The sequence below is a fragment of the Trachurus japonicus genome, chromosome 7, assembly GCF_045865225.1.
Source record: "Trachurus japonicus isolate A0001 chromosome 7, Traja_1.0".
NCBI classification, from domain to species: Eukaryota; Metazoa; Chordata; class Actinopteri; order Carangiformes; family Carangidae; genus Trachurus; species Trachurus japonicus.
Window position 1 is genome coordinate 21,501,666 of NC_140913.1, and position 24,946 is coordinate 21,526,611.

At 43.0% G+C, this 24,946-nt stretch overlaps 1 protein-coding gene across 2 annotated transcripts; it reads right to left on the reverse strand.

The window, feature by feature from the left end:
* Nucleotides 1-7,456: 7,456 nt before the first annotated feature.
* Nucleotides 7,457-20,327, reverse strand: LOC146984704 (protein Wnt-2b-A). Of its 2 annotated transcripts, XM_085782073.1 has the most exons (6): nucleotides 20,228-20,327; nucleotides 18,519-19,236; nucleotides 15,508-15,728; nucleotides 12,205-12,482; nucleotides 10,329-10,593; nucleotides 7,457-8,411 (listed from the first exon to the last, which is right to left on the reverse strand). In XM_085782073.1, exons 2-6 carry the CDS (start codon nucleotides 18,698-18,700, stop codon nucleotides 8,182-8,184), a joined length of 1,176 nt encoding a protein of 391 aa, XP_085638199.1. In that variant the 5' UTR covers nucleotides 18,701-19,236; nucleotides 20,228-20,327; the 3' UTR covers nucleotides 7,457-8,181. The 2 variants fall into 2 exon arrangements, with proteins under 2 accessions (XP_085638199.1, XP_085638200.1); XM_085782074.1 differs by lacking the exon at nucleotides 20,228-20,327 and having other exon boundaries at nucleotides 12,205-12,478; nucleotides 15,504-15,728; nucleotides 18,519-18,779.
* Between the last annotated feature and the right edge of the window lie 4,619 nt (nucleotides 20,328-24,946).

Consider the following 24,946-nt stretch of genomic DNA (forward strand, 5'->3'; position numbering starts at 1 on the left):
GGAAGCATAAAGTAAGAATTAATGTTCTTGTCCAGAGAATTTTGATACACATAAACATTTGGTCAAGACACACAAACAATGTTGACAGTGAAGATGTACAAACCTAAATACTTAATGCTAGAGCCATCCAATTCAGCATACAAAGTGCGTCAGAACCACATTTAGTGATGCCTTTTGCTTTTCTGTATTAGGACAAATGGGCAAATTGCAGTATTTAATTTATTTGTGTTTGGGCAAGGACCCCACAAGTTGCTGCTGTTGTCATCCTAAGGTAAAGTGTAATCCCTGCAGTTAAGTGACTGTTGGAGTGGTTGCTCATGTTAGATTTCAGGGTTTATGGCCGTAACTGAGATAGACGGTCCCGGTGATGGCCTGTGTGTAATGTGTGTATTCTTCGATGTATATTTATGAGAGTCAATTGTTTCTATAGCTTTTCCTGCGTGTATAGCTGTTTGTAGTTTTGTCAGGCATGGTGTATTGTCGTGAAGTGGAATCATGTTTATTGATTTGTTTACCAGGAGTAGGAGGCTTTTCAAGCATAAACATCTCTCTCTCTCTCTCTCTCTCTCTGGCTCCCTCACTCTCCCTTTCTGGGTTTAAACTTTAGGGTTAGAGAGAGTACTTTGCAGCAGCAGGATATTTACATGCAGGGTGGCCATATTCTCAGATCCCCCTAACTAATCCAAGACACAAACCCCCTGTCAGCATCACCTTCCCTTACATCATTTAACTCCATCAGATTACATGTTCCTCGTGCTGTTGTTGTTGTATGTAACTCGGGTCTCTGTGAGGTAAACAGCTGTTGGTGTGTGCTCTAGTGTCTGATAAACACATTAGACTGCTGTTTACTTTCCCCTAAACTATCCCAGTTCAAACACTTGATAAAGATGGAGTTCCAAGCCAATAATGAAGATGTGAGCATCGTTATGGTGTTGTTACTTGTGAAAACGAAATCCCATGCACACACGTACAATTATGCCTTTAAAGGAGATATATGTCGGTTTGGGCTATTGCCACCTGATCAACATTCACAACCAGTCTAGATGAAATATTGCGAGTTCAACATCAAACTTCTTGTCTGTACGCACCAAGAGCTGTTGCCAGTGGTTTAATGTGATGCCAGTGTTGGCCTGTTTGGGTCTGTTGCTAACCAGCTAGCACGGCACTAGACCATCTTGTCACCGTGGCATCTGATCCTCCAAGTAGCACCACACAGGGGCAGATCATAACTTCTTCTATTGTAAACCATGGGTTCTATTTTAAATGTATCATTACAAGGTAGCCATGATGAAGACCATCTTTCTTGCATTATGTATAATTTCCACCCCTCCCTCCCCTCTTTGTTACCCTTATTAAGGTGTCAATAGAATTTAATGAGCTAGTTTTAGTTTTAGTGCATACAGTATTATGTATTTGAACAGTGGAGCTGGTCAGTCAGTAACTCTACTCTACATATACTTTTCCCTGCACAAGGAAGTTTGTGAGACCATAAGAGTGATATATGTTTGTTTTTTTAAACACCATTTATGTGTTTGCAGGTACATAGTGGACATGAATGTTTGCATGGACTGTGCAGTTTACGTGTGCATGTGTATCTTTTCATATATATCCATGTGATGTGTGATCTGTAATCTATGTAGTTCAGGGAAGTTGACGTCACTGTGTGCCCCCCACACTCTCTGCAGTCTGCACAAGAGGAACAGTTTTCCAGTCTGAGATGAATCATAACACTGTCAGCAAGCGGGTGCACACACAAAACAAGGTGTGGTGTGTGTCTAGGCCTTTATGGCAGACAGCGGGCATGACTGAAATAGCACAGTTCCTTCAAGTATTGTGATTCCAATGCCTGAAGCATTTCTCGTCTTTCTGTAAGTAGGTAGATTGTTGGATCCTCACAACCTACACATTACATTGTAGCTTTTAATGTGGAGAAAAATCTAGTCTGTTGTTGCTTTTCATCATTTGTATGCTGTGTGTACTAGCCAGTTGAAATCTACCTCAGATTTCATAATAAAAGGTCAAATATGTGATAACAAAGTCCAGACATTAACAGTTCCGGTAAAACATCTCATTTATTGGCATGACATGGATTAGAATAAAATACTAGATATATGAGGTCAGTCTCCAGATTTAGCTCATGTAGTATTAGTATTAGTATTAGCGCTGGGTTAAGCCTGTGTGAAAGCTCTATTATACTTGATTGAATTATCTCCTTACACAGAGTGGGAGGCCGAAACATAAACAAGTCCCGCTGACCAGCGAGAGGGACAGATGAGTTTCCTTCTGTTGTTTTTGTTACACCAGCACTTTATTGTAAAACTGAAATGATATTGTTCCCCGTGGCAGCTCTGTGTAAATGTTTTGTGAGCGGTATTCCTCCATTTCATGCCGAGCGCTTGCTCTGTTTACCATTGTTTACTGAACGACTGAAGCTACTGTACTGTGTCCTTGCTCTCGATCAGTTGTCTCAGCGTTGGAAGCTGGTGAACCCCAGTGTGAGGCAAAAGTGTCTATAGGTGTGTTACTGGTACACTGGGCTGCAGGCATCAGCGGTATATATTGTGAATGCAGATTGTTTAAAAGACATATTGGATGATGAGGATGACCCCACATCTTCTGTAACGTGTCAGGGCCAACCTAAGTGCCTATGAGATTTTTTTTTTATTGTGATTTCATGTAGATTCCAGACGATGTGCACCTCAAAACACAAGCAAAACATTCACCAGCATTCCTCAAGGAGAGTGTTTGTTTGTGCGGTGTGAGTTTGGGATTCGTTGTACAAGTGAATTTATGTGTATCTTTTAGTGGTTTGTGTTTTTAAAGGTGAGGAGTCTCGGAGACTGGGAGTGGTGCGTAGGCTGCAGTGGTGTGGTAAACACATCTACACCACTCTAAGCAACAATAAACACACAGTTGTTAATATGTTTGAGTCTAGGTAGATACTCCAGTGGTTGCATTCACCTTTCACCCATTTGATGTTATTATTTGTTCTGCATCCAGTCTGTTACACTCACATATTTTTATGTAATTCTCATCCCTGATTAAAAGTTATAGGGATGAGCTGAGTGTCTTGTTCGATTGTGTGTGCATGCTGGGATGGCCCAGCGCTATCTATCAGTGTCACTCAGGTAGCCGTGGTATCACTGTTAGTGTTAGCATCAGTGTGTGTCAGCTGGTATCACTCACTGGTATCTATGTCTGTGAGGCCTACACAGTTTGACCCTGACCCTGTATCTCCTCTGTTTCCCACACCTCTTTCTCTTGATGTCTGTGTATGTGTGTGTCTGTGTGTATTGTCAGCCCCAAACCCCTAGATTCCCTGGTATGTTGGTGGAATTTCGACTATTTTTCCAGGTCACTGTTGTTTGTGCCTTGCGAGGTGTGTCTGTAAATTCCCACACAGAGAGGGAGATAAACACACTCACACTGTCACACGCATATACAAACCTCGTCACATTGCAGCCCACACCTTGTACGGTGAAGAATCCACCGTCTGTAAATGTCCAGCTCAGGCTCAGCACCGGCTCGCTTTGTCCTTTAACCCTCATTGTGTCCGTTGGTGAGCCGAACCTGCTGAGCGCTCTGCCAGCCGACTCTGAGCTTCACTCCTGCACTCAGAAGCGAGTGAGTTATATCAAGGATAAATTATGGATGACAAATTGGAGCTGTGTCAGGTCACAGGCTTTCTGCCCACGGAAAATTCATTGAGGTCAACCTGCATGCGGTTGTATGTGTCAGTAGTTGGAGCAATTATAGACACATCGGAAATGTTTTACATGCAACGGTGAGTGGGTGCTGAAATACTGTTCCACCAATGGAGTGGAATTGTTCCAGTTTTATTCTTTTTGTCAGCAACATGCCAGATCAAAGAGTGGATGTGGAAAGGCCAATGTTCTGAGAAAAGAGAACAAATGTTCTTGTGATATTCCAGTTGTTGGTTATCAAAATGCTTCTAGGAAATGACGGAGCAAAAGGAGGCGGAAAGTGAAAGTGGAGAGACCGGGGGCAAAGGGGTTGGCAGTGATGGAGGGACCTTTTTTTGCTCAGGAGATAAGTGTTTTGTGTTGTAATCCTCTTTTTTCCCCCTCATTGCACACGCTGCAATTCATACCCGCACTTTCTCTCCCCTTCTGTCTGTACACCCCTCAGGTCCTGACAGGTCATGTAAATATTAGTCTGAGCTCCCTAATAAATCTACCCTACCCTCTGCTCCCCCGCAGCCTCCCAATCCGAACCTGCTCCCAACAAGGCTGCATCTCCCAATACCTAATGGCTGACACCCACCCCGCCAGACAGAGGCAGGGCAAAAGGATGAAAGATGAATGGATGGGTTGACACTGTCGGCAGCTACACTGTAGGCCAGGTTTTAATCTGGCAGAGCAGGTGTTCTTCTGAGTTCACCTCAGGCAGGCGAGCCAGAGAAGAGCTGAGCTCCATGAGCAAGTTACTCATGGTTAGAAGGTGTCAATAGGAGACAGATCAGCGCTGGTTGTTCATAGTGCTGTTGATACACCTAAACTTTATGACCCTTGACCTCTCCAGACTCCCCTTCCAACCGCTGAGGAAAAAAATGACCTAGGTTTCCCTAACCCTGAGGACTGAACTCATCCCAACACACACACACACACACACACACACACACACACACACACACTTGTATGTTTGTATGCACTCTAGTCACTGAGTGACAGACTAGAAAGGCTTGCTTACATACTGAGCAGCTTACCAGACAGGTGATAGGTGGGCTCAGGGGGGTTCTGGGGGGGGGTCCTATCCCAGCCTGCAGGTATGTACATGTGAATATGTGTGCGAAACAGATCGCATGGCTGACACCCAGACCACCCCAAGGTGAATGTTACGGGGGGAACTGTTAGTGGGGTGTCAAAAGCCCTATCAGAAGCATCACGCAGGAGGGAGGTGGAGGGAACTTGGGCAGGCAGGGAGAGGTGGCAGGTTGGGCGAGTAATGATGATGAATTGTGGGGAACGCAGTTCTTTCTGCTCAGATTAAGATCTGCTGATAAACATGCCTGCCAGGTCTCGAAGTAACCCTATACATTTCTCTCTCCCCTCCGTGTATCCGTCGTATCCGTTGTGTAACTCGTTGCCTTCCTTCTCATTGACACACACTTTTCTTTTTCAGCTTCTCAGTAGAAGCTGGACTTTGAAGCTAGATGTTCAAGTCAGCTCTTGCACTGTGTCAAGGTGGTACAGTAGGCCCTGCCATGTCTCTCTACCTCCACATCGTTAAGTGTGTGGCTGTGCACACTTGTGCATGTGTGTGTTTGAAAGTGGAGTGAAGTTCATCCTCTATTCTCAGGGTTGTTGTCATTTGGCAACCAGACTGACATGCATTACAGCCTGGACATAAGGTTGATAAATCTACATAACTGTCAGTACCGAGAGACAGGGAGAAAGAGGGTGGGACAGTATGAAACAAGTATAAAAAAAGGGTGACACCGTTGAGAATAACTGATGATGAAAAATTGATTGCGGGCATGTGTCCATTTGTCCTGTGCATGGCTTGTAGTCTAAAGATACTGCAGCAATGTCTGTGTTACTGTGCAGCCTTTACCTGAAGCAAAGGTTGAATCTGAATTGCTTGTGTCTATGATTTGGTCACAGTCAGATCACTGACACTCATATAGTGTTTTAGTAAAGTTCTGGTCATTTTGGCAAAAAGCAGGAAAACTACTGCTGCAAATACTGCTAATAAAACAGGTCACAGGCCACAGAGTTGATCTGTAAAATGTGACGGATGTTTGCAGAGTCTAGTCTTTATTCTCTCTTTTATATTTGTTTGGTTAACCTTTACTTTAGTTTAAAACCTGTATGGTTTGGTTTGGTTTCTTGCCCTGTCTGACTTCTTTTAGTGATTTTACCACATTTACACATCTCGGAAATGTATTTGATGAGTATGTTATGATCACTGATAGAGCTGCCGGCCAGATATATAAAAAAATAGCATCCAGATCATGATAGCTCATTTCTGTGTCCTCAGTTAGTGCTATCTTCCTCTCCTCTTCTTTGTCTGTTAAGTTGTGAAGACTAACAATTTGCCTGTGATACTTTGCAGCAGGAATGCTATCAGCTTGGCATCCAGCACACAGATAGACTCTGCCACAGGACGCTGGCACTAGAATAGTCTCGATGACTGGAATGACTTGATAATATTACCCTGAGGGTCAATAAAGCTTATCTTATCTTACAATATGGGCCTCCCGTGGCTATTAAAAGACCTCTCCAGGGATGCTGAGGTATCTTTTTGGGGCAGATACGACTGCTAAACTGAAAAGTGAATCATGAGCAGCGTAATATTGTTTCATGTAAAGTCTTGATTATACAGCATTTATCACAAGAATGGACCAGCAAAGACCAGATTTTTCCTTTTCCATCTCAGCAGATCTGAGGTGTTGTCTTCTTTCTACATTGTGGTAACCCACTACCTTTGTGTTAACCTTACACTTGTGTGCTCTTTTGAATTTATGTTATCAGAAGTTTTAATATACCAGAGGCTGAACTGACCTGAGAGTCTGGGAAGCAGAGCGGGCTGAGGCAGAGAAGATTGCTGGAAAGTATTCCCTTTGATAAGCCGGCCAAGAAGCCTTTGATTAAATGTGGTCCCAGCAGGAGCCCACACTAGGTCCTCTGTGGCACGACCATGTCCAATCACCGGCTATCAACAGCCCTGGGTAATTATGGCCATCTAGTCATTAGCCTGGGACCCACCTGGAATTCCACATAGCGAGGGGTGGGATGAGGCCAGCAGGGGATGGGGTTTAGGTTGGGCCTTTAATCAAACACTTCCCTCCCCTTGACTGATATAACACACCCCACCCTGATCCACACAGAATCAGCCTTTGTTGCAGACATAGATTGTATTATTACTGCCCCAGTGTCTCTCAACTCATGCTGTTGAGGAGATGTGATAGTGTGTGTTTATCTGTGTGGGAATAACACGGCAGGTTATGACAGCAGAGCAACAGAAACGACTCACTATCCTGTCCAGTCACGCTAATTAGTTCTGCTCTGTTGGCGATATCTATTCTCTTTCTTGCCTTCAACCTCTCTACGTTTGTCTGTCCGAACAAAAAACAAAGATTCCAGTGTCATACTAATTCACCATATATTTCATATGAACATCTGTTTAGATAAGGCAATATACACAATGTTATACAAGCAAGCTGGAGAGCAGAGAAGTGAAATCTGTCTGATGTTGTGGTTATGTGACTGAATGACCATCCAGGCTTTCTCCTTCTTCTTCTTCATCATCATCCTTCTTCTTCTTCTTGGCGGCAGTTTGTTGTCTAACACACAGAAAACATAAGTATGCTGTATAATCATAATAATGGGAGTGCACTTCTCTCTCCTCATGTCAGCCAATGTAGTGCAGTCTCATCCGCAGATGAGAAATGAAACAACATTTAACAATTTTAAATAAATCACCTTTACACAGCTTTCTTTTTTTTCTTCTTTTTTTCCTTAACAGTTGCATTAGAGTTCTAATGATGCATCCGTCCATTTTTTTTTATCTGGTGTCCATCTCCATGTCCTCTCGTAGTCCTCTGCCTGGACTTCAGTTTGACCACACAAAGCCAAACTTACGCTTAGATGTCCACTTCTCAAAGTGCACTTGTCAAGCTACTTCCCAAAGTCCAACCAAGTATTCTTTTTGGTAGATAAAAGTGTATTTACCCAGAAAAAAAGAGAAAATTATGTGAGTATATGATGTTGATGTAATAATACTGGATATGTTTGAAGGCTCAGTTAATGTAAAAATGTGTCTTTAAAGCATCATGAAAGCAGCAAACCATTTGTAACTCAGAACCACACACTAGAAAATAGGCCACCTGGACTGAATCTTTGATGAAAAGCCCAATCCACCTGAACCCCAAAGTGTTTACTGGTTTCACTGTTCATCATCTGATCCCAGCAGTTCAGTCACAGGGCCATTCACAAAAAGGGGTAATGAGTATTCATTCATATTGATGGGGACTGAATTCTAGTGCTTTCACAGAGACAGGTAGAAAAGCCATGCAATGATGAACCAAGGTGGGGGCAGGGGAGGGCGGAAGACGCAGAGCACTTTCAGACAAACTTTCCCAGAATGCCACGTTCCACAGGATGTCCTGCAAAGGGGAAAGGGGTGGGGTTGCATTACATGGGCGAAGGGGGCGTGTCCTCAGGTCTGGTCCAGCCATTCGGCTCGTTTTGGGGCCTTGCATGTGTGTATGTCCACGGCCTCCTCACAGTCCTTACACTCCACAGCACAGCACCATTTGAATTTGCACTCGCACTTGGTGATTTGCTTGACTCGCGTGGTATCGTAGCCCCGCCCACAGCACATGACCTCGCAGCCATCTGTACCACGTGATGTCTTATTGCAGACCCGCCCAGCCGTGCCCAGGGAACCTGAAAAGAGCAGAAAAAAAGTTAACCAATGAAGCTGAAAGTTAACTTTGTTTCTTTTAACTGGACATTGATGCTTTACTTTGACTGAAAGAAGAGCAAGTGGTTGATCATTGCTTTGGAGAGCCAAACTCAACGATTACTTAACTGACAAAAAAAATGTATCTGCTCTTTTTGAATAATTCTTCAAGTGGTTTCTAAACCAAAAGGCAATACCTAGTTTTAGCTTTTCAGTTGTGTGAATTTCTTTATTATAGGCAACTGAGAATGGGTTTTATGAATTTTTTATCGACATTTTTACATTTTTCTAAAACAGACCAAGTGGTAAACTGAGAAAATAATTGCCAGGTTAATCATCCCTAAGTCTTGACATGACATGTATTGTTCCACTAGCCTCCCTATTTCAATGCAATCTCTAGTTGACATTTAATTTCATTGGGTTTTCTATATAAGTGAAAAAATCCTGGGCACCTGTCACATTCTAAGATAAATGAGCATCTACTGCTGCACTTGCTCTAAGAATTTGAACCCTTCATCATTTTAACAAAGTTGAACAACAATTAATTTGGTTGCATGACAATATGTTTACGTAATTAACGCCCTTGTCATTTATCCTTTCAAAATGTATCCCTAAAAAATTCATGCTTTCATGCTGTTTTAGTGTTTTAATCAACATAATCTACTTTTGCCTTTCTTCAACTTTTTTGTTACTTATGTAGAGCACTTAGTCAATAAATGAAACCAAATACAAACACATTCTGTATCGACTCTGTATCGGTTATTGTCATACAAATGTGTCTGTAGTTAAATGTATCATGGTGTTTAGCAGTCTGGCTATTATCTAATGCAATTGCATATTGTCTGACTGTGTCTTATGTGAATGTCATCCCCACAGAGATTAGTGCTGGTGTTTGGTGTGAGAAGCTCCCTGTTTGAACGGCTACCTATCACAACAAGCTGCCCATAGAACAACAGACCCACACACACAACTATGCAGTGTTGGTAGAGTGGCCTATAGTTACACTGCCTTTCCCAAGCCACTGCTCCCTTTGAAGCCACTCTGTTTGTGTGTGTGTGTGCGTGTGTGTGTGTGTATGTGTGTGTGGGTTAAATGGACAGTGGAGCGTGACAGACAGACAGGCTCTCACACTCTGAGGCCCACTCTGCCCTCCAGCTACGCTTAGTTCAGACGGACAGAGAGTGAGTGAGAGAGAGAGGCTGTGACAGACAGAAAGAAGTGATTTTTTTTTTTTTTTTTTTAAATTAGCTGCTTGTGTCCCTAGGCTGTGGATTCCTCTGGGAAGGTGAGAAAGAGGGGGAGGATGGATGAAGGGATGAAGGGAGAGGTAGACAAAGGCAGTGAGGAAGAGGGAGGAGTGGACAGAGTCACTGAATGATGGAGGCGTTGATGTCAGATATCCCAAAAGTTTGCGTGACAGTCTTTTCATCCAGCAGTCGGCCAATCAGCAACAGTCATTAGTGAATAGGTGCATCAAAGGTTGATCAATACATCCTCTGACCATGTGGTTGTGTATATATGCCTCTGTGTGTGTGTGTGTGTGTGTGTGTGTGTGTGTGTGTGTGTGTGTGTGTGTGTGTGTGTGTGTGTGTGTGTGTGTGTGTGTTGACAGAAACTGACAGAGGTCAGGTGGTCACAGAGCGACCATGTCCTCAGGGCACAAGGATATTAGCTTCCACAGACATCACACTGGAGGCCTGCTGTGTTATCCGACTACCATTACACACACTGACATTCACACACGCACACACACAAACACACTATTCATGCATGAACATACACACAACATACACATAACACAGTCGGGGCAATCCATCAACATCCATGAGAAACTGCCTCTCCCCAGCTGTCAGACCACCCTACCCTCTTGTTTCTACCTTTCTCCCACTCCACTATCTTACCTGCTGCTTTGTCTTGCAGGCAATAATCAGGAGAGTTCTCAAAGTAGACCAGGTCGTTCTTGGTGGCCTTTCTGAAAGCTTTGTTGGCTACAGCAAAGCCTGTCCCGTCCTGATTCATCGTCACCTCGATGGCCCCGTTGTATTTCCTCCTCAGGTAGTCACCAGTCTTCCTGAAGTCTGCCATGGCCATCCAGCATGTCCGCAACGTGCAAGAGCCGCTCACTCCGTGACATTTGCACTCCAGCTTCATAAATTTCTTCACTGCCTAAATACATAGAGAGAAGTGGAGATAAGGTCTATGTTGCTATAGCCACTGTGAAATTTTCTTTTACCTCATCTAAAAATGCAGCATGTTTTTGAATTTTTTTTCCTCAGGTGTTGAGATGCTTGTCTGTTACATTTCTACTTTTTCAGGCGGATGGATTTTTATTCATGGTGCTCAAAGCCTTACAAACCTACATTCATAATGTTATCCTGAAAATCTCCAGGTCTCTTTTAACTGTTTTAATCTATCACTGAACTTAGTCCATGGAGACAATGAAGTTAGAATGACACCACATAATTTGCTCCAAATTCATATTAGATAAAGACAGACAAAATCATCAACATAAATATTCATAATTTCAACTTTCAACTTTGTCTTACCCAATTTTCAGTCTCAGTACGTGACTAAGTTTCTGTTTTGTCATAGTGTCTCTGATGCCTCACTTGAGTGAAGAGTCAGTATTTCAAAACAGTGACTAAACAAAAGCACAGTGCACTTTGGGAACTCTCCCTGCTGTAGTTCATACACCGATCTTTCTGAGGCTAAAGAGATTATTGCATGTTCAAACTTTGTTTTTCAAATAAAAGTGACAACCCTAAAATTCAGAATGCATTGCAATTGGCAGTGCTGTCAGATTGGTCAGTCTTCATCTGGATCTGCTCTAGCTCGCATTGAGACTGGAACCCAGCAGGGTGTGAATGCAGCCAGTAGAGTTTGGCTCTGTTGCTAGGACAAAAAAATCCCTCCAACAAGTTGATAGGTCACCTAACTTTTCCATTAATTGTCACGTTCCACCTACCTGATTTGCATATGGGGATTTGGTGGAATCACGTCATAAAAATGCTTATTATTATTACCAGGTGGGACCAGTAGGATCATTACTACTATACTGGCAGGTATAGTTAGCAGCATTACATGTTGAACGTACTAAAGGTAACATTCAGAGAACCCTTTATATTAATGACATGGTGGCTGTTTAGCGAACTACGGTCAGAATCCTGTACTGTAGCTCACATGAGAGTTTGCATGTCGTAGGTAGATTTCAGCATTACCAGTGGAAGAAGATGGAGTGACCTAACCTGTTGCTGACATTTGATGTTTGGGTGAATGCATGGAAGGGTTTACTACCAGCGATGGCGTAATTGGTACTAGCTGATGTTGACCCTAGTTTTACCTCATTGTCAGTCACATTCCTAATTGGCAAGATGGACTTCACTGGATGAAACTTTAATTTTAATTGTGTTGTGTTGGAAGCCAGTCGTTGATGTTAAACAACCTTAGCTAATATAGAACACTGATGATGCTGTAGAAAGTGTGGGAAAAAGGCATCCACGCAAGGCATTCAGGAATATGAATATAACACTGCTCCAAGATGAGCTTGAATCCTTCACATAGAGACGAGTTCACAGTTGTTATAGGAATGTCTGTGAATCTCTAATTTTTTTAAGTTATGTTTTAATCTTTTCACACACTGGTCAGATATAAAGTGTGTCCAAGGTGCAGATATATTAAAGATTGGGTAAGCAAAAGTCTGCAAAGTTAGGTAAACCTCTCAATGTCTGGTTTAATACATATTTATTTAAATTAGTGCTGATGTAATCACACACTTACTGTTCTGCCACAGCGGTTGTTGTGTAGGTTCATGAGCGCCCGTGCATCTCGGACGGTCCTCTCTTTGGCATCTATGAAGGCTTTGGCAAACTTGATCCCATAGTTGATATTATCGCTACAGCCACCCCAGTCAAACTCGCCTCTCTCATCGCTAGCCCGCCCACGCTTATGCGGGTCGCAGTTACATGTCTTCAGTTCCCCCTGGCTGCAGGCGCGAGTTAGCGCATATACCACTCCTGCTGAGGAGATAGCGTAGACGAATGCCGCTTCACGACTGCCTGAGAGAGACACACACAGAAAGAACAAGAGACAAAAGGAAGAGAAAGGTTAAATATATTCAATATATTGTGTTGTCCTAGACCTAAACTATTGGACCAGTGAAGGTCACATACAGTATTAACCTGCACGTATAGTATATTCCCATCAGGTGCGCTATCAGGATGTGAAGGTGCAGCTGACAGGCACATATCAGGCCTGATGTGAAGTATAGGACAGCTCTGTTTAAATATTATCATGGAAATAATTCTCGCTGCGGGGCTCTCCTCTGCTCACATAAATTGTTTAAAGACAGACACAGTGATACCCCATTAATCAGCTACAGGGTGATGTCATGACAGCATTATCTACCATTGCGGTGCTCATCTGTTCTTTCTTGGTCTCTGTAGTTCCTTAGAATATGACTCAACTATTGTGTGGCCAAAGACACATAGAGAATTAGACATAGTATTTGGTCACAGTTGCCTTTTTCACAGTTGCTTTTTGTGGGAATGATTTCTCCAGAAAGTCATGTGATGAGTCTAACAGACATACGTGATTTTCATTTGGTTCCCTCTGTATTCACAGTAAAGTATAAAAAAAACCTACTTTATTGTTAACATTATGCTCATATGGCCCAAATCAGTCAATTAGTCTGTCAGTCCAAAACCTGCACCCAGAGCCAGATATTTGAATAGCTATGGTCACTCTGGCTCCCTTTTGACCAACCATCTGGAAACAATGCTTTGATCAATGACAAGTTACTTCAAAAAGTAATCGCTTGATTTCCACAATAATTGTGGAGATTCATGGTTCCCAGAGGATGCCAGTTTGAGTTATCATGCAACCTTTTTTTCCAGCCAAATTAACATCTGCTGTCTGAAAGCCAAAGATCTGAAACTAAAATAACTTCATCCAGTCTTGCAATAATTTGCCATTAAATGCAGAAAGCACATTCATGATCCCCACATGATGAACTCTTTCTTTTTCGGACCCATCATCAGAATGAAATCGTCAACCCTGCATGCACAGTATCTCATTCTCTAATGGGCAGTTCACTGTCAAGTTTTTATTCAGCTGCCAAGAGGGTAAACCACTTTTCAAATGACCCGCAAGTCTTTTTCTGTAGCAGCAGGAAAAGAACAAATTCGTCAAATTAGGCAGTATGCTGTTTATTCTCACTGTCATATTTATGGCCGTAATTAACTTGCAGTCTTTAGGATGTTACCGCGGTGCCTTTAAACTCTGTCCACAAAGAATGCATTTCAGCTGCGCTTTTCAGTCATCTGTCTCACATCTGATGAAACAGATATGCTTTTATTTTAATCAGTACAGCTGTCTGTGCAGACCTGTGCTTCTTATGTGAAGCTGTGACCTAAAGTGCCTGTGTCTCTGAACGTTGCCAAAATGTGGGTGGCAACGTAGCACCACTCTGGCTGAAGGCGTCCTAGCTTCAAACCTCCGTGGACACTGATGGACGATCGAAGCTGCTGTGCTGCTGCGCTGCTGCTTTCACCACACAGTCCCGTGTAAACAGAGTGTTAGACTTAATCTTGTGGTTATATCAGCTTAGCTCGCAGTTGCATGTTAACAAAGGGCCACGTAGGACATTTGTTTCCCATATCTGCTCATCAGCTCATACAGATATTCGTTTTTGTTTGAGCACCTGAAGTTGTAAGAAGTATTTAAACACTTGAGCATTGTTGCTGTGTTAAGTAATTATGATAACTGTATTAAATTGCAGTAGAAGAATAAAAATATATGAAATGGAAATGCTCAAGCACCGTCACTTTAAAATAACATCATAAAGCTTTTGACATCTTACTCATTGTGAGGTGTGGCACTTTGTATCTGAAAATAAGGTGTACGCTCATAATGCAAACCTATCTGAATCAGTCCTGGGCCAGAAGAGTTTGTGTGATCCAACCTGCTTGTTCTGTATTCACTGGAATGTCCCATTTCATCTGTGGGGGTGAGGAGAAGGGGGCAGTGGGTGCTGAGGGGGCGTTATGTGGAGGAGGATGGAGGAGGGCATTGCTGGTCATCGTTCAAACCTGCGCTGTTTGTCTGACAGTGAGAATATCTCTCTAAATATTTACATCTACATTACTGTTTATTCCTCTCCACCACAGACACACACGCTGCCTGTATCTCCATATCTGCTACTTTTTCTTCCATGCATCCTTAGCCCCCACACATGCTTAGGATGGCTGGAAAAGGGACAATAACAATCCAAAAAGAGTCAACGCTGTCAGATACTACATTTTCAGAGACAACCATCTTGTGCAGCTTGCATCCAGAAACTCTACGATGAACTCATGTTAATACAGCATGTCTGATTCATCTGTGCAACAAAGGAGAATCAGCATAATCCAAAGGCATCATCCTGCAGATATAGTGTCACAGAGTGCGTGTCTTGGCACAATTCTGCATTTAAAAGGCAGCAGTAATGATCTACAACGGCTGCTGCACATCATTGAAAATAAAGGCATGTTGATGAGTAACTTGTCATTTAATCTTCCATGCAAAATTACCACCTGACTTCAAGGCATGATCTAGTGTAGGTTAGCTGTGCAGTATTTTCACAGAAGAGCTTTTGCCTCAATAAATATTCACAATTTAGACCGTATGCAGTTGTAACAGCCTTCCATGAGGAGGAACTATACATGCACTAGCTACAAAGATGAGGAATGTATGCATGTTAACATGCATCTGAGATCTGGCAGGAGTGGAAAAACAAAATGACGACAAGCCCACGTCTCAAAGCCCGTGTGTTTATTGACGAGGCGTAAGGCATTACAACAGTCCATTAGTGACTATAAACACGGAGCACCAGCATATGTGAGTACGCGGAGGAAAGATTGCAGAAAGAACAGAGCGAAGGGAGGACAGAGTGGGAAAGGGAGAGATAAGGCAGTGAAAGTGAAGAAGAAGGGTGAGATTGAGAAGTGAGGTAGCAGGAGATGGGAGCTCCTCGTCCATGCTCTTTGGCCAGGCAGTAATGAGACGGACATACTAGTACGCGTAGAGACACACACATGGACTTACTCCGTAGCAGGACGCGGCCAAACACGGTGTGGTCGCGATCCAGTGTGCTGCAGTTCCAGCGATGGTGTCTGAACTGGTGTTGGCATTCTCTGATCCACTCCTTGGTGCCCTCACCGATGGCCTGCATGATGTCTGGGTGGCGCTGGCAGAGTTGCCGCTGCTTGTTCACCAAGCCTGGGATGTTGTCACAGATCACACGGGCCCCCAGCGCACCAATGTACCTGAGGATGCAGAAGAACCACAAGGGAAGTTCGAGCTGGTTTTGATCCGAGTCAGCGCTAATGTACATAATTATGCACACGTTATCTGAACTGAACTGGAGTACAATGTGCTGCAGTGATAAACAGTATAATGCAATGGATGAACACATATGGGTAGCCTCGCATGGTAGGTGTATAGACATGTGGTCAGACACTCAAAGGTGGCGAGTGGCATGAAGGAGAGCAGCGGTAACGGTCCTTTATGAGTCAGAGTTCACTACACTTAACAGTTTAAGGTTTGCGAGTAGGAGGGGAGTGGAAACCATTTACTCCACTCTCCAAATAAATAAGCACTTAACCTCTCCCCACAAGACCTGCGTGTGTTTAAATGCTTCCCAATCGGACAGTTGAAATCATGTTGTCACAAATCAGACAAAGAAGCCTGGGGCCTCCAATAACTCTGTCAAACTAAGAACCCATTTACTCTCTTCACTCCTTTCCGTCTTCTGCCTGATTGCTCTCATCTTACTCACAGTTTGCCCGTCTGCTTCTTCCAATCTTTCCCCGTGTCCTAATAAAACATACTTTTCACAGTGCCCCATCTGGATAAATGCTGTTTGCCCAAAATAAACTCCAAACCTAATCATGACGTGCCTGTACGTGTGCGTGTGCATGAGACCTCTTGCAGCTCGGTGGCTGCGTGGCTTTGGCAGGTCAGCGAGGGGAGGTCAGGGGAGCGTGTAGCTGTGTGGTTGTGTTTTATGAGGCCGAGCGATAGGATTGAGACTGGAGGCTCTCTACTCTCCAGAGTGCGATTAGAGAGGAGGAATAAGAACAGAGTGCTCATCAAAGGGAAGAGGCTGAGCAGCAATTCACGCTTAATTTTCTCCCTCTCTCTCTCTTTCTCTCTGAAAGTCAGGAGCACTTGTGGATTTTATTGGATAGTAAATCACTCTCCATAGGTCTAAAATAACATGCTGTAAAGCCCTGCGACTACACTGTGGATCATAGGAAAAAGACACTGAAGACTTCCACTGGTTTCTGATAGTGTAACCACAACCCACTGCAGTACATATCACTTTTACCTCTTTCTGCCCTGTCATCTTTTCATGCTCACCTGGATCATATAAGAAAGAAAAATGATATTAATAATCTGATCGTTTTCTGTAGCAATTTCGGTAAGGAATCATTTCACTGTGTAGATTTAGGTTTCCTCCCAAATTAGCTGCGGCTGATCATCAAAATCAAGTTACATTGCTTTTATGGATGATGGAGAACTTAAGTCGGGTACATGCCCATGCAAGATGATGAACACCAGCGTTAAATTTATATCCCTTGAGAAATAGTTGAAGGTTGTAGGTGGTCATGTATTTATCGTTTATTAAATTATACATCCATTTTTCCACCTGTCTCAAGTTGCTGTAACATACCACAATCATTTTGGCGAGTCTGGACTGTTAACTGTCCATATCATCACTTACTGTACCCACACAGAAATGTGATAAACAGTTAAATAGTGTATCTCTCCACCACTAAATTCCCTTCAAAGCCAATAATGTCCAGCCAAAGCCTTTACACACACTCTTCCCACTACTCCCCATAACTGTTTTTAATCTACACAAACTATTAGGTATTCCATCACCCCGATCCATACCCGCCCACACACAGACACTTCTCCTATAAACACACTCACACACATGGACATTTTCACGAATGTTATTACGCAGGCAATGAGATATTTTTTCACCCCTCACCTATGCTCTAGATGGCTGGTTTGGGGGTATTTTAGTGAAGTCATTTGAGTGTGTGTGTGTGTGTGTGTGTGTGTGCGCTCGCGCGCGCGCGTGCGTGTGTGGTACCTGGTGAATTAATGACTGCTCTGCCTTGTCTAATGCAGGCTCCAGCTGAGCTGAACACGCGTTGAGCCAACAGCGCCGACATAAATTACGTTTATCGCTCTATTATTATTCCTCAATATGGCAGGCCAACAAACTGACACGGAGAAAATGCGTCTTAGAAACAAAATCCTTAAGCTTGAATCCGATTCACAAACTCATAATTTAGGGGATTCTTACTGTTAATGCCCCGTCGCGTTTCTCTTTTTTTCCTCACAGGAGCAAGTCAATTGGAATTAAATTAAATGATGACAGAAAAACACATTAAGAGTTTTTCTTTGCAGTCATTACTCCATAAAAATTACAAGGCAGTGCACTCATTCATGACAAAGTATAGCCTATGAAACCCCATGCGTTTAAAGTATTTGCTGGGGAAAAAAACAAGCAGGAGAATAATAAAGTTTAAAAATGTTGCCGGCAACATTGCACTGCAACATCGATGAGAACAGCTCCGTCGGCTATACAGTGGAGGCCTGTGCCCCGCATAATAAATTAACTGATGCAAACCCTCAACCCTCATAATGGCCTTGTGTGTCTGCTATTGGAAAATAGCTGCACCGAATTAATTGGAATGGCTTTTGCTGTTGCGTTTGGAAAAGGGGTTAATAAAATATTCCTCATAAGTTAAATTCGTTGGCAGTGTGGATCCTCAAAGTTTTTTAAAAGAAACACTCAAAGCCAGACTAGCCGTTCGTTTCTAATCATTAACATGAGTGAATGCCCCAAACCACTGTCTCTTGTCCTCTTTAATTCAATTTGTAATAATATCAACAATAAAAATATTATTAATTAGTTAATTATTTGATTAATTAATTACGTTACTTCCAAAAGAAAAATATACAACTTCAGTTTGTATAGGCTAAATGTTGTTGACAGGCAGACAGGCAGGCCATAGGTGTGATGGATGGAGACTCACCACCATGAAGAGTCCACCCGAGGCGTCACCAGCAGCAGCAGCAACAGACACGCACAGTAAATCCTCGAACTGGCACCAGGGTGTTGGCATGAAGAAGACCGGGATGAGAGTCTCACTCCCGGCGAACCACAGCTCCGAATCCGCGCTGCCCGGAGGCTCGGAATCCTGTTTAAACCCAGCATGGCTCTGTGCGTTGTTGTTGTTGTTGTTTTTTCCTAACCACAAAAAGTTCCCACCCACACCCACAAAAAAAAAAAAAAAAAAAAAACAGGTTTCAGAAGAAAATGCCCAACTTAAATAAGGTTGGATGTGGCAAAGGCTAAGCACCCATTCAGTAGGTTAGGTATAGGCCTCGTTATCCAGTGCGGGGCTCCATGTCGCGCGGCTGTCAGGAGTATGAGGAGCGCGTTTTCGGTGCCATGTGCGCACCAGACTCTCCACTGAGCACTTCTGGCTGTCGACGACTGGAGGTTCTACCTGGTGAGGCAAGCAACAAGTGTCGGCTTTTTCACTTTCTCAAGTCATCTCCCCAAACACATATCCTTAGTGTGTGCTCAGGTTAGAGGCAGTAGAGAAAAAAAGGTCCGAATGAAAGCTGGAGCCGGGGGATGCGTTGATGTGAGACTGGCTGCGGTTCTGTCTGCTGTGGGAGTCTGCGCTGGGTCGGATGCTCGCATCGGACCTCTCCTTTATTAGTGCGCGGTGGACAGAGTCAGAGCTGAGGGAGAGGGAGAGAGAGAGCTAAGGGAGAGGGAGAGAGAGAGAGATGAGGGAGGGCTCGCTGCTGATAGCTCCTCTCGCCCATTGGGCAGATGTAGGGGTTACAGAGTTTGACTAGGAAGGAGATATTAAAGAAGGATGGATGGAGAGACGTGTGCGCGTTGGTGCTAAGATGAGGGGTGATGATGACGGGACGGTTCTAATATGCGTTACATTATAACCACAGACAGAAACTAGCCTACAGTAATTAATGATGGCGCCTTCATTTTACAACCAGGAAAACTGGTGATTTTAAATCGCAATTTATTTCTAAAGGTGCTTTTCAAATGATCGTTTCCTTTTCTTATTATGTTCCCATTAACTTTTTTTTTTTCTTCAAAAGTGAAATGCTGCAGAATGTAGTCATTTATGTGTAGAAAATGGATGATTAGACTAGTGACAGCTGTATGGGTAAGGAAAATGCAGCAGTTGTAGTTCACATATTCATAGATATTCTTTTACCCAAAATCAATTTAGATTCATATTGAACTTGTGTAACATCAACATGTCCAGGACTGTGGGTAAAAAACATAATTTTTTTCCAAATCCAACATACATAGATCATGTTAATACTGAATTGTGTGTTCTCTCCCAGATTAAGGTATAAATAAAGTGGAGTAAGTAAACCTGTGACATTGTTTAAAAGTTATTATCATTGACAACTACGTGTCATGTCTGGAGTCATGCACCACCTAAAGCTTAGCAGAAGTGAAAGTCAGAGAAAAAAGTAGGGAATGTGGGACTGGGAGAACAGAGCCAAATCGTCCAGTGGAACAGCACTATGGCTTAAATATGAACCACATGTGTAAGAGAGAGAGTGCTGAGACAGCGCTGGAATAAAGCATGCACACACACACACACACACACACACACACACACACACACACACACACACGTAGGCTACATACACACTGTACTGTACATTGTCCCTGGAGAGAGACCATCTTTACCTTTGTTCTCATGCTTGGTGTGTCTGCAGGTTGTCTTCAGGCTCGGCAGTGCGTTGACGTTTGTCATCAAATCTCTGAGGTTTCTGATTTGTCCTTGAACGGGTCCTGACAGATTAAAAGCTGCGTTTGTAGTATCCAAAGACTCATAAACCACTTTGTGACTTGTTTACAGACACCAGTTCATTCTCTCGTCTCTTTATCAACGTAGTCTTGAACTCCTCCAAGGAGTTTGTGATATTGGATTGAAAATACTGGGTGATTCAGCTGACCCAGTAATACTAACAAACAACTAAACAAATCGGCACAATCCCTGTCGGAATTGAAACTATTAGAATTAGCTATAGCTGTTGCAAACTGCTATTTCATCAAAAGCTTGAGAAAACAGTTCTAGTGTTTATGCCCAAGCTGCTGTTAAAGCTAAGCTCCTTTTAGCGACATTTGTATTTCTGCTTAGAGCTCGGCAGGCAGGCTGCTGTCAGAGTGAGACACACACATGCACGCACACTTTTTCAGACACGCACAAACACACAGAGCGGAGTGGGCACAGGTTTGTGAGAGGCCGCGAGGTGAGGCAAAGACGCTAAGCTCTGGTGAATATTTGTGCGCTGCAGCTCAGCTCACAATTTTCTGCTAAATCAAAAGGAATTAGGGAAGCACAAACACGGCTGAGTTATGCTCCCTCTCATGGGGCTGGAGCTGGAACAGACTTTCTCCCTCTCTCTCTTTCTCTCTCTCCCTCTCTCTCTCTCTTTTTCTTTCTCTCTCCCAGCCTGTGAACTTGACCCCAGCTTTCTCTTCATAAACAATAACAGAGTCAAGTGCCTTCTTGTCAGTTGGAGGAAAAGTTTGCCCTGATGTACGGGGTCCAATCTGGCAACCATCTCCTCAGAGGAAAATTACTGAAGGGGGTTGCTTTGTTTAAATGCTGCATTGGGGGGTGAAGGAGGGATAAATGTGAGATTTACAGAGGCAGGGGTTTTGGACTAATCCAATTGATTTCTGTGTTGATACATTATAATCACTCAGGATTATTTCTGAAAGGAAAGGTGCAGTTAGAAAAGGAAATGGGCTGAATGAACCAAGGACAAGCCACAGGAACGCACTCTAGGTGGAAGAGTTGGACTAATGGCCCAGTAATGTGTCCCCTGTGGGGATTAAGCTGTGGCCTGTCACCAGTCAGCCAGTCCAGGGATGAGCTCAGCATGTATTCCCATCCCCTGGCAGGCTGGAGCAGGGAGGACAGCCTGTTGTCAAGTCTGGACAGAGTTCCAGTACAGATGGGACGCAAAGGGGCAAACTGCAACACTGGGCAGGTCCATGAGGGCAGTCAGAACAAGACACAGGTGAAGGGAGTGAAGCTCTCCAAGACTCGTGTTGATGTGAAAGGAATCAGGAAAGATGAATAAGTGCAGAATATTTTGTTCATGCTGAATTGACGCCCAGATCAGCGAGACAAAACATAATTTATCTGTGTGTTTCCAAATCCACTATAAATCCTTGCTGGAAATTGAATCAGTTTTATGATGTGATAATGTTAAAGTTTAGGTGCAAAAGTTAAGAAGTTGAGAGGGAGACCATGGTTTAGGTTGATCTAAGTACTTTATTAAGGTTCAAGAAGTGTTGTCCTAATGGTTACAACAATAAAGACTTTGTTAAAGGGATAGTTCCACATTTTGGCAAATTCGCCTATTGCCATAATCCCTATAGTTTTAGGAGTACGTTCAATGCCTTTAATTGCTGGTGCAAGCTGTTTTTAGATCGGCGGGGCAGAGATGCAAGCTACTCAGCTATCACAACAGAGGTGCACGGTACTTTGCCTCGAAAACGACTCTGTCTCGTAATGTTCCATTATTATTTCATAGCATGGTGAATGTGCGGCTCATAACTTCTCCACGAGAGTGTTTTGGAGTTGTTGGATTGTGTATTTGATGAGTTTGATGAGGGAAAGGCGAAAGTACCGTGCGCCGTGCAGAGCTCGCGTCTCTGCCCCGCCGATCTAAGAACAGCTTGCAGTAGGAGTAGGTTCATGAGTAATAAACTTACTCCTAAAACTATAGAGATTATTGCAATAGGCGAATTTGCCAAAATGTTGAAATATAGCTTTAATGTCAGGGATTTTTTTTAAACAGTAATGACTATTGTTGGTTTGAAACAAGAAATAGCTTCTTTTTTTTTTGTGCCGAAGTCAAATGTTTTGTGGACCTATGCATTAACCTACATGGACTTTATGTGCTCTGTAATTACATAACCAGACTGTTTTGTTTCCATCATACTTACTACAGCCACTGTCACTTGGCCTTGACACTAATTTCCGTTTTTCAGTTCTTCCCAACATGCTTAGCTTGGCCGGCAACTGTCATGACTTGCGTGGCCACAAGTGGCCACTTGTGAGGAAAACATAAACACATCGTTTCAGACGTTTGCACACCATGACTCATGCTGTCGTTCTCCCAATGAAGACAATCTCCATTCTGAAGCTTCTAATTTCTCCAGGATGACTTATTGGAGACAGATTTAATACTGAAATAATTTGTGCATGTTAAGTAGTTGCGAGGATGAAAGGACTAGAGCCGAGTGGCTGTTTAGATAATAATCAACTGAAAATCCAGTAGCATTATCCATAAAGCTAATGAAAGGTCAGAATACATCACAGACCCTAAAAATACACCGTCCTTCAGGGAGAGCCAAGCCACATTGTGCGTGTGCAGGCGTGCAAGCCAGAGAACCAGATCTGTGATAATTTATTGTCTTGTAAATTTAGATCTGCCGACAGAGATGGACTACCTTGAACAAACACAGCGGTGTTGGAACTCCAGAGGCCTCTAAAACGTTTGGCTAGCTCTCACAGAAGGTGTCGGAGCCTGTTGTCAGCCACTTTCCCCTGGTGCAAAGGGTGCAACAGAAGGCATGTATTGACAGAAAGTTAGTACTTGCACAGATGCAAAAAAAATGCTTAGACACAGATCTATAACTGCTGCTACGCTATGTACCCTTACGTTACATCATGGTTGGCCTCTATAGGGCTAAGCTCTGCATACTTGTGACCCTTTCTTTCTTTATCCCTAGGATACCCTGTCATTAATAGATTTTATAGCCCCTGTGAAGTGAAGTGTAGATGTAACAGTGATAACTCTTTAATAGACTGTTTACTAAGTTGCAGGAGGATGGCGTCATCCTGGACAAATTCAGAGCATGCACACACACAAATGCACACATGCACTCTCACAGACAGGCTCAGACTATGAGTGTGGAGCAGGTGACACAGATGACATCAAAGGAATATCTGGGACAGCATGGACTCTTTGACGTCTAACAGATCTCACAGACACTTGTTAGTCAAAAACCGGCATGCCCCCCTGGCAGCAAACAGGCATGGGACAATGATACACACAGACAAACAGTCACACAAACAAAAATAATCAGGTATATGTCATCTATTAGAGGAGATAGACTGGGATATACTTTAAGCCGTCTACATTCATTTCAAACTCCAATCAAAACATTTGAATTTTACAGTGTAAATGTTTTAAAATGATCCAAAAAAAAAAAAATTACCTCTATGGATGCTGGTCATTTTTGCAGCACAGCAATCCTTGCTCCTACTCAGTGGAACTGAGTTTGTGCTGAGTAGTTTCCTGTTTTAGTGGGGGACTGTCTGTGTGCCGTACTCTGCAGGTCATGGGCAGCTGGTCACATGGTGGCTAGCTGAGGTAGCATAGTGAACAGTGAATCAGGGAATTGAACCTTGCAACAGTGAATCATTCTCCTCTGTCTACTTTTTATATGGGAAAAGAAGTGAGTCAACCTGTATACCAAGACTGAGATATGAGAGAGATTATGGTAGAGCAGCAGCCATGTATATGGAATGTGCTTTTGTTTTCCATAATTAATTTATTTGGGAACTAAATTAGAAGAAAGCATTATAATCATTCAATGCCGGATATTTTTCACATGTTGAAGGCTGAAACAGAACATGGACAGCAATCAGAACTCAGCTTGCATGATTTTGATGTTTCTCCTGCGTTTTCTGCATCATTACCTTATTGCACCCATTGGCGAAAGACAAAGTAGTTGAATGGTAAAGTGAGATGCTGATAATTATATAAATTATTTTAGTTTTGCTACGTTAAAGCTGTTCTTATCAATATTTTTGTATCATGAAATGATCATGCATAATGTGCATTTCCCTGCATGGGAACACAGTGTTATAGCTTATTTAAAGTAAAAAAAAATTTTGCTGGGCAACAACAGTATGGGGGCCAGAAATATCACTGACTGTTTGACTGATCATATTTCCACCACTAGTCAACTGAATGCTTTTGTGACTGTGTTGGAGTTTCTTGTGCAAGCAGGTTCTGTTAGGAGGGTGTTGACACCCTGCAGTGCTGCCAACATAGCACATTGTTGTTAGATTTGATTTCTTTTTCAAAGAAACTACACATAAACCTGCTGCAAAACTGCACTGTGTCGTGATGCTGATGGGATGCATAAGAAGGAGGGAGCAGGAGAGAGAGATGCTGTCAGTAACAAGGCTTTATATTAACAGCTATGACCATTTACACACATCAAACAGAGGGCGCTAGACATAAAAACCTGCCTCTATTAAAAGTCTCTTACTTTCTTGAGTTGGAGTAAATGACACTGAACTATTATGAATCCCAGACTTAGCCTGTGAGCTGTGCGAGTGTTCAAATGAAAGAAAGGCAGTCTATCTCAGGG

Coding starts and splice junctions, on each gene's coding strand:
- LOC146984704 (XM_085782073.1), bottom strand. CDS start 18,700: ATGCTGGGTTTAAACAGGATTCCGAGCCTCCGGGCAGCGCGGATTCGG. Junction 15,729..18,518: donor CGGGTGGACTCTTCATGGTG/GTGAGTCTCCAT, acceptor CTGCATCCTCAG/GTACATTGGTGCGCTGGGGG. Junction 12,483..15,507: donor TGGCCGCGTCCTGCTACGGA/GTAAGTCCATGT, acceptor TGTCTCTCTCAG/GCAGTCGTGAAGCGGCATTC.